The sequence below is a fragment of the Gymnoscopelus braueri genome, assembly GCF_963280865.1.
Source record: "Gymnoscopelus braueri genome assembly, chromosome: 5".
NCBI classification, from domain to species: domain Eukaryota; kingdom Metazoa; phylum Chordata; class Actinopteri; order Myctophiformes; family Myctophidae; genus Gymnoscopelus; species Gymnoscopelus braueri.
This window is the reverse complement of record NC_137606.1, coordinates 52752463-52760775: the sequence shown is the minus strand read 5'-3', so window position 1 is coordinate 52760775 and position 8313 is coordinate 52752463. Positions and strand designations below refer to the sequence as shown.

The following is an 8313-nucleotide window of genomic DNA, read 5'->3' as shown; positions in this document are numbered from 1 at the left end:
GGACTGAATGGGTTAATACACTGTGTTTACTACCACTGGAAGAATGTGATTTTTGGAGATGAAACAAATTGCCCTGAATCTTTATTAGTATTATTTATTAATACGAGATGGATTGAGGGCACTGATCTACTCTGGAACGATGCAAAATGGGAATGCATGCCCCACCCAGTTATGCAATACCCATACCCGTTGTCAGAGTACCCGTCTGTCTGTGGCCCTTTTGTGCCCATATATGGAGATCTTTGTATCCGTCTGTCTACCTGTGTCCCTTTTATGCCCTTTATATGGAGATCCCAGATGTCATCAGTATATGCCCATATATGGGCATATCGGTCGGATCTATGGGCTCTGGACAACCAAATCTCCATATATGCCTATATATATATATATATGGGTTTACCGGTCAGATCGGCGGTTCTGGACAGCGGCCTATCTGGCAGACTAGAGCATGGCACTCCCTTGGGTCGGCGTGAGCGTCGTGCGTCCCGAGTTTGAACTCTGTCAGTCGGACGGTTCTCGCGATACGTGAACTACAGACGGTGAAAATAGCCGATCTACAAGCTCGCAACGCATTGCGAGCTTGTGTGTAGAGGGAAGAAAGGATGGGGGGCCATGTGTCGACCCCTGGGGAACCCTGGTCAACGAACTCTATAGGGTTGTTAATGTACTATTAAGATGTAACCTATGAAGGTGAGCACCACTTTTAACAAAGCAGGTGGTTCGCTGGAAGTCGTAGTTCCGTGGCGGAACAGAGGGAATCCTGGGACCTGTAGTCTCGGGGCGAGGTGATGAATGGTTGTTGTTGCCGTGGCAAATTGTCCTGAAAGCCATCGGAGACATCACTACGGCGATAAAGGAGCAGCTTATTGATCCCCGAGACGTAATACAGCAAATAGATCAGACACACTCAGACACGCGCGCACACACACACACACACACACACACACACACACACGGATATGGGATCATAGCGAAAGAGGATGAGACAATAGAGCAGGGGTCTTCAACAGGGGGTCCGGGACCCCTAGGGGGTCCTCAGAGTTACTACAGGGGGTCCGCCAAATCTTTGTGTGAAATTATTATTTATTTTTTTACCTTAACCACTTAAACCCTAGTATCCCTTTTCTTAGGAGAACTTTAGCTGAAAATAGCAGATCTACAAGCCTCACGCTGCGAGGCGTTGTGAGCTTGTAGATCTGCTATTTTTTAGCAAAGAGGTGTTGTGAGCTTGTAGATCTGCTATTTTTAGCAAAGAGGTGTTGTGAGCTTGTAGATCTGCTATTTTTAGCAAAGAGGTGTAGGTTTAGAGGGGAAAAAAGAGCAGACCAAGTAAAAAAAAAAACGTTTAATCTGAAACACAATTTTATACAATACAGAGGGGGTCCTGCTTCCATCTCTTTCTCAGCTAGGGGGTCCTTGGCCTGACAATGTTGAAGACCCCTGCAACAGAGGACGTGAGTATTTGGTCAGGGGGGGGAGGGGGGTTTGCATCCAATTCTATCCACAGATATTCACTGAGCCTTATCATCATGTTATAATTATGGACCATCGTGGTCCGAGACACGAGCTAGTAGATATCTTGTATTTGCTAATTATACAAAGCTATTATTTTATTTAAATCGATTATGTTTTATAATCGATTGACAATGAGTTCGATTAACTGTTGCACCCCTAAGCCTTATTAATAAACGAGAACTTAAAAGCAAGGAGTGTGTGTGTGTGTGTGTGTGTGTGTGTGTGTGTGGAGCTGTATTTTGATGTTATTTTCACATACTGTATGTCATCATGACTTCTCCCAAAAGACTGCTTCCTCCTGGACTCCCCATGACGAACGACTGGCCTCCGGCGGCACACACACACACACACACACACACACACACACACACACACACACACACACACACACACACACGGGAAGGAGGTAGATTGATGCAGGTTTAGCTCTCAGGGCTAAGAGTTATTGAAGAGAATCATCCCCCAGTAATCATGTTAAAGCCAACAAAATCTGCCCAGTACACCCTGGCCTGTGTGTGTGTGTGTGTGTGTGTGTGTGCGTGCGCGTTGCAGTGTGAGAGAAAGCTTTTGTTTTTGTGTCTCCGGTCCATTCAGCGCTGTGTCGTCAGCATCCCTTGAGGAATGTCATCGTGCCCTTCTGTCAAAGTCAAGTAAAACACACGCGCCGCACGCACTCACACAGAGATACGGAAGGTTGCGCTGTCATTCATGGGACCATCGATAAGACGGAGGGGTCTTCACAGCCCCTCTTGTCACGATTCAAATCAGAGGACTTCTACGACACACCGGTTCTCTCTCTCTCTCCTTCTCTGTCACGATTCCCGTCCTTCTGTCCCCCTCTACCAGACCCCCCGCATTCGTCCTCTGTGTCTGTCCCGCCGTTTCCCGTCCGTCCGTTTGTCTGTCCGTCTCCTCCAGGCCCCTCATTCGTCCTCTGTATCTGTCCCTCAGTTTCCCGTCCGTCTGTCCGTTTCTGCCCGGCCCCCTCATTTGTCCTCAATCTCAAGAAAGAGAGTTGTGTAGTGTGAACTGCAAAGCGATGTTATGTCTTATCTTACGACTTTGAAAGTCGTCCAGTGTGTACACACCTTAACAGTATTCTGGAGCTCTCATGCAGTTAGAGGGGGGGGTCTGTCGTGACACAATGTCGCTAGTGACAATTTTTCTCTGTCCAGTCATTAGTGTGCAGTGTTTTTTTCACGTCACCTTTTGGTACCAAAACTAAATGGGGTCTAATAACGGTGTGGCTTCATGTGGAGCGGGGACTTCATGTGGTCAGTCTATGACGGCAGTCGTCCATGATGTATCTATAATGTACGACTCCATATTCAGTTGATATATTGCCCAGCCCTAAGATGGTGTGTTTTACCTGCTTTGATAAAAGCAGATAAAAGATTAGATTTTAGGCTGAAGTGGTTCTGGTCCAGCGGTTCTCATGGTCTCTCATTGGGTTCTGGTCCGGTTCTCACGTGGCTCTTTTCCACTACAAAAAGTAAGCCAAGCCGTGTAACATATCGTCTCTGTCGGATGGGAAACCTTGTATGTCCAAAACTGTTACATTCCAGGATTCAAATTCAAAAATAGCAAAAGTAGCAGATCTACAAGCTCAACTTGTGGATCTGCTGGTTTCGATGCTTTTGTGTGACGCTGTAGTGTCATCACGTGAGGCGTTAATTTAGTTTCTGCCCGACAGCAACGATATATTTCCCAGGTTCTTCGTGTGTTTTCATACCCTACGGCTCGGTTTCAGATAAGGTTCTCAGAACCTAATTGGGTCCCTGCTCAGGAGGCGGTACTAGCCCGGGAACCCAGAACTCAGAACTTACATTTTCGATAAAAAAAAAAAATGTGCACACCTGCTCACACGGCGAGGTGTGAGCTTGTAGATCAGCTATTTTAGATTTATATGAGTTTTTTTTTTCTTTTTTTTTTCTTTTTTACGTATATACCTCTCACTTAACTCATATAGTGCCAATGACGTCTTTTGACGGCCGTTTTCAGTGCGCCATTAGTGCCAATGACGTCTTTTGACGTCCTGACGTCTCCTCCTGGTTATTTTTTTTTCTTTTTAATCTCAAAGGAACTAGGAGAAAACGATTTTCAAAAAGTTAATTCTCCATCCACTTCAATGTTAAAATATAAACGGAGAATTTTTTTTCTCCGTTTGATCCATAATGCCTTTGGCATATGGATCAACAAGCTGAAATAAGCCTGGCAGTGAATGAGTTAAGGGACGTTCTGGTTATAAAGGAAAAGGTAAAGAATACAAAAAAGACACAGAACGGGATCTAGAAAGATTCAGGTTCTGGACTTTTCTGCGTTAACCCTTCATAGTCGAAAAGAACCATTATGGTCTCTGTCTTGCGGAAACCTCATATGTCCAAAACTGTTCATTTTTAAGGATTTCAAATTCAAAAACATCAAAAGAGATCTACAAGCTGGAAACGCGGCGCTTTGCACCGCGTCTCCAGCTTGCAGATCTGCTACTTTTGATGCTTTTGTGTGACGCTGTAGTAACTGTATGATCAAGTAGGGCTTTTAATTCACGAAAAAACACAAAAAGTTAAGAATATGGAGATGAGAGGTTTCCGCTACGGTCTCACTGGGTCTGGTGTGGCTCTCATGGTCTCACCAGGTCCAGGTGGAGAGATGAGTTGAATGGAGCGCTGCTCAGTCTGCTTCTCTCTCTCTAGTCACTGAAACCACCAGCAGAACCTCTCTTTACTTACCTCTGATTCATTCCCCTCAGCCCTCCCCCCTCCGTCTGACTGTCGTGTGTGTGTGTGTGTGTGTGTGTGTGTGTGTGTGTGTGTGTGTGTGTGTGTGTGCGTGTGCGCGCGGGTGCGGTTGCTCGGGTGATGGCAGGGTAGGGTAGGCACTCCTCTTTAACCCATTAAGACCTGAAGCCGATGATTCTACAAATGTTTTCTAAATCCCAGCAGTATTCTGAAAAAAAAAACGTATGTTCAGTGGTGCTCAAACTTTTTCATGTCAAGGACCCCCAAAAGGATATGTATTTGTCCGCGGACCCCCATCTCAAAATATTTTTGTTCCAGGGACCCCCCCAGAAGCAAAGATTTGAGTTAAAAATGTTCGCTCTAAAACAATATATATATTCCAAGATTTGTACACATTTTCACGATTTCTCAAAAATAGCTGATCTACAAGCTCGTAGCGCGGCACTCGGTGCCGCGCTATGAGCTTGTATATCTGCTATTTTTGAATAGCCCAAAGTGTAAAATAATGCTTTTTTTTGGCTCAAAACAATATACAGACACAGATGCGTTCCGGGTCTTAATGGGTTAAGCGAGCGTGTGTTGTGAGAGGCTGGGATCCATCCTAAACTGATTTAGCCTCGGCCGCGCCAGGGAGACTAACGCAATTACGTCCGGCTAATGGTCCCACTGACTGGGAGAGAGAGGGAGAGAGAGAGGGAAGGAGGGGGAGGAGAGGAGAGGAGAGGATGCTGGGTACCATCCTAGAGGTCTCTCATCTCGCGTTCCCTCTCTCTCTCTCTCCCACCTCACTCCTTTTTTCTATACCCAATGTCTCTGACCCTATACTCTCATCCCCTCCTCTTCCTCTTCTATCATCGTTTGGGGGGATAACCATCTCTCCCCCCCCCCCCTCCTCTCTCCCTCTCCCTCTCTTCCTCCAGCTCAATTACATCCTTTGTTGGTGTTAAAAACCTAAAAACTCTATTGCCAAAGTCAACAAATAAATGATTGTTTATTTGTTTGCATATAAATGATGGTTTGTCTCGTCTTTTATCTGTCTGTCTGTCCGTCTCTCTCCTCCTCCCTCTGTCGTTCTCTCTCCCTCTCTTCCCCTCGCTCCTCTCTGAAGCCATCAGGAGGAAGGAGAATGGTTGGTACGATGAAGAACATCCCCTGGTCTTCCTCTTCCTCGGCTCCTCTGGAATCGGTAACTGTCACTCTCTCTCTCACCCTCATCTGACTCTGCACTCAAACATCTTATTTTAACCCTTGAAGACCTGGAACGCATCTGTGTCAGCAGATATACAGCAGATATACAAGCTCATAGCGCGGCACCGAGTGCCGCGCTATGAACTTGTAGATCTGCTATTTTTGAAAAATCTTGAAAACATTTTTTTTAGATTTTTAGAAATTTAGATAACATTTTTAAGAATCGCCTCAGGTCTTAATGAGTTAACCCACTGTAGTCTTAGAGAACTGGACTTGACCACTCTTTCCCCTCTTTACACCAAATGTATTTGCCAAAAAAATCCGATCTACAAGCTCACAATGCATTGTGGGGTCCAAAACCACTGGTCCATCTTGCAGTGGTTCTGCGGAGTAGTGGCAACTCAAATAATAACATTATATCTCTCTCTCTGGACAGGAGCATTGGCTAGTAGTATAGATGTAATATGCCGGGTGGACAGCAGCCTGCACCCGATTGGCTAGTTCCGCTCCATCGCCACCCTGGGCTTGACATTTATCCCATAGCCTGGAAGGAAGGTTGCTCTGCGATCTGTAATTAGAAACAAATCACACGGTTGTCTCGGTGACTGATTTGAAAAAGAATATTCGACAATTGGGGTCCTCGGCATGCTGGCAGCCTGCTCCACAATATGACTCTGATCGTCAGTCATGATCAAGATCTCCGCCGAGCGGAGACAATGATATGTAATAATTACATAGTAGACTGTGGACCAGTGGTGGAAAGTAACTAAGTACATTTACTGAAGTACTGTTCTTAAGTACAATTCTGAGGTATTTGCACTTTACTTGAGTATTTCCAATTTCCAATACTTTTACTTCTACTCCACTACATCTCAGAGGCAAATATTGTACTTTTACTCCACTACAATTATTTGAAAACTTCAGTTACTAGTTACTTTTCAGATATAAATTGTGATATAATGAAACATACATTAACCACTTTAAACCTATTTTATACCTAGGCTATTTGAAAATAGCCGATCTACAAGCTCACAACGCGTCGCATCGCGACGCGTTGTGAGCTTGTAGATCGGCTATTTTCAAATATTTAGTACTTTTACTTTTGGTACTTTAAGTACATTTTGATGCCATGGACTTTTACTTGTAACAGAGTATTTTAATATTGCAGTATTGGTGCTTTTACTTAAGTAAAGAATTTGAGTACTTTTTCCACCACTGCTGTGGACACACCGCTGTAGTTTTCAGTTATCTGAGCGCACGCTACACTCTCAACAGAGTATATCAATTTAGCTCTGGACTCCCTGGAACCCCCTCAAGGACCCCTGGGGGTTCCCGGACCCCACTTTGAGAACCACTGCACTAGATGGATAGGTTAGATTTATGCCATACTGTAGATGACTGATATATAATAGACAACTGATGTCATAGATGACTGATATCACAGGCTGGCCACATGAAGTCCCAAGATCTGCATTGAAGCCACGGCGATATTACTATTTCTGCTATTTTTGAAAATCTTTGACAATGTTTGAAGTATAAAATATTGCTTAAGTGATTAAAACCATTAAAAGAGAACAATGTTGCCATATCACTATAATACAATGTAATATCGATATATTGCCCAGCCCTAAGATGGTGTGTTTTATCTGCTTTGATAAACAACACTCTAGTGTATAGAGATGAAAACGAAGGCAAGAAATATTCAGCGACGACCGTTGAACCACGACAAAATTTAAGACATTTCTTTTTTTTCAAAATTACCAACAGAAAGCGATTACCATACGTGATTTGATGCCAATCAATACAAATGAAACTATAATGTCAAGAGACGGACCGAATGGGACAGCTGTCAACTGTGTCTCATCGTCGCTGACATTATAAATGGTCTCTGGCATTATCCTTATGATTTGTAGATACGAACCACATTAAATGTGCTCATTGTTTTAGTTTGCATGGGAGCATTTGAATTTTTGCTGCACTGCTTTTGGCGTGTCATTTGTCAACATTAATACATGTGATGTACAGTGTCTTCTTAGCTTACCGGGCCACAGTGTGTCCTCATGGTGGGGCTATAACAGGCCGCTTCACGTGTTGGCCTAACTCTTGAACCGTAGGCGTACGGTCAAAACAATTGTTTCCCTGGATTCGTTGGCTCATGATGACTCCCATAGGCCCCGCCCATTTCAGTCTGAAATGCAAAACACACTTTTTACTACTACTCCTAGAGGTTTGTCCAAAACTCACACAAATCAGTACACATTCTCTCTGGAGCCATGTGATGAAGACATATCGGTCATATTTTCAGATTGCATTTCGAATGGCTACGATTGGCTTCCACAAAAAAAAATAACAAATTATGAACGTAGCGTCCAATCTGCCCCAAATTTGAATCATACAAAGCGATTTTACTTACTACCCATAGGGGACGCCAAACATGCTACTAATGTCACTGTTTGTTGCCAAAATAATGTCTCAAAAGTAATGTCCACCAAATGATCGTGTGAGTCTCGTGACGATGGCCGTCAAACAGGGTTTTGATGCTTCATACTGTTCATACTGCCTGTAATTGCTTTAAAAAAAATAGGGCAGAGCCTATTTCTTACAAAGAACACCATATATCATGAACACAACATCCGATAATCCCCAAATTGGAATCGCATGTTGAGGTTCCTCTTTTACACCGCAACTCCCAGACCGCTTTCACTTCTGCCCATAGGGGCCGCCACAATCGCGAACAGTTGCACCGTCTGTCGGACAAAATATTTCTCCCTGCAGCTTCCTCGTGTCCTGACGACTGACACAGCCCGGCGCTTAGGCGAGCAGGCCTGGTGAAATCAACGCTCCGAGGAGCTCAACTTTTTCTAGTTCAATT

At 44.2% G+C, this 8313-nt stretch overlaps 1 protein-coding gene across 1 annotated transcript in view; it reads left to right on the top strand.

Moving 5' to 3' along the window:
- The window catches only part of clpb (ClpB family mitochondrial disaggregase), a 70211-nt gene that overhangs the window by 39876 nt on the left and 22022 nt on the right, over positions 1 to 8313 (top strand). The window contains exon 8 of the mRNA XM_080429446.1: positions 5362 to 5439. Coding sequence (XP_080285572.1) covers positions 5362 to 5439 — 78 coding nt within the window. The remainder of the gene's footprint in view (positions 1 to 5361; positions 5440 to 8313) is intronic.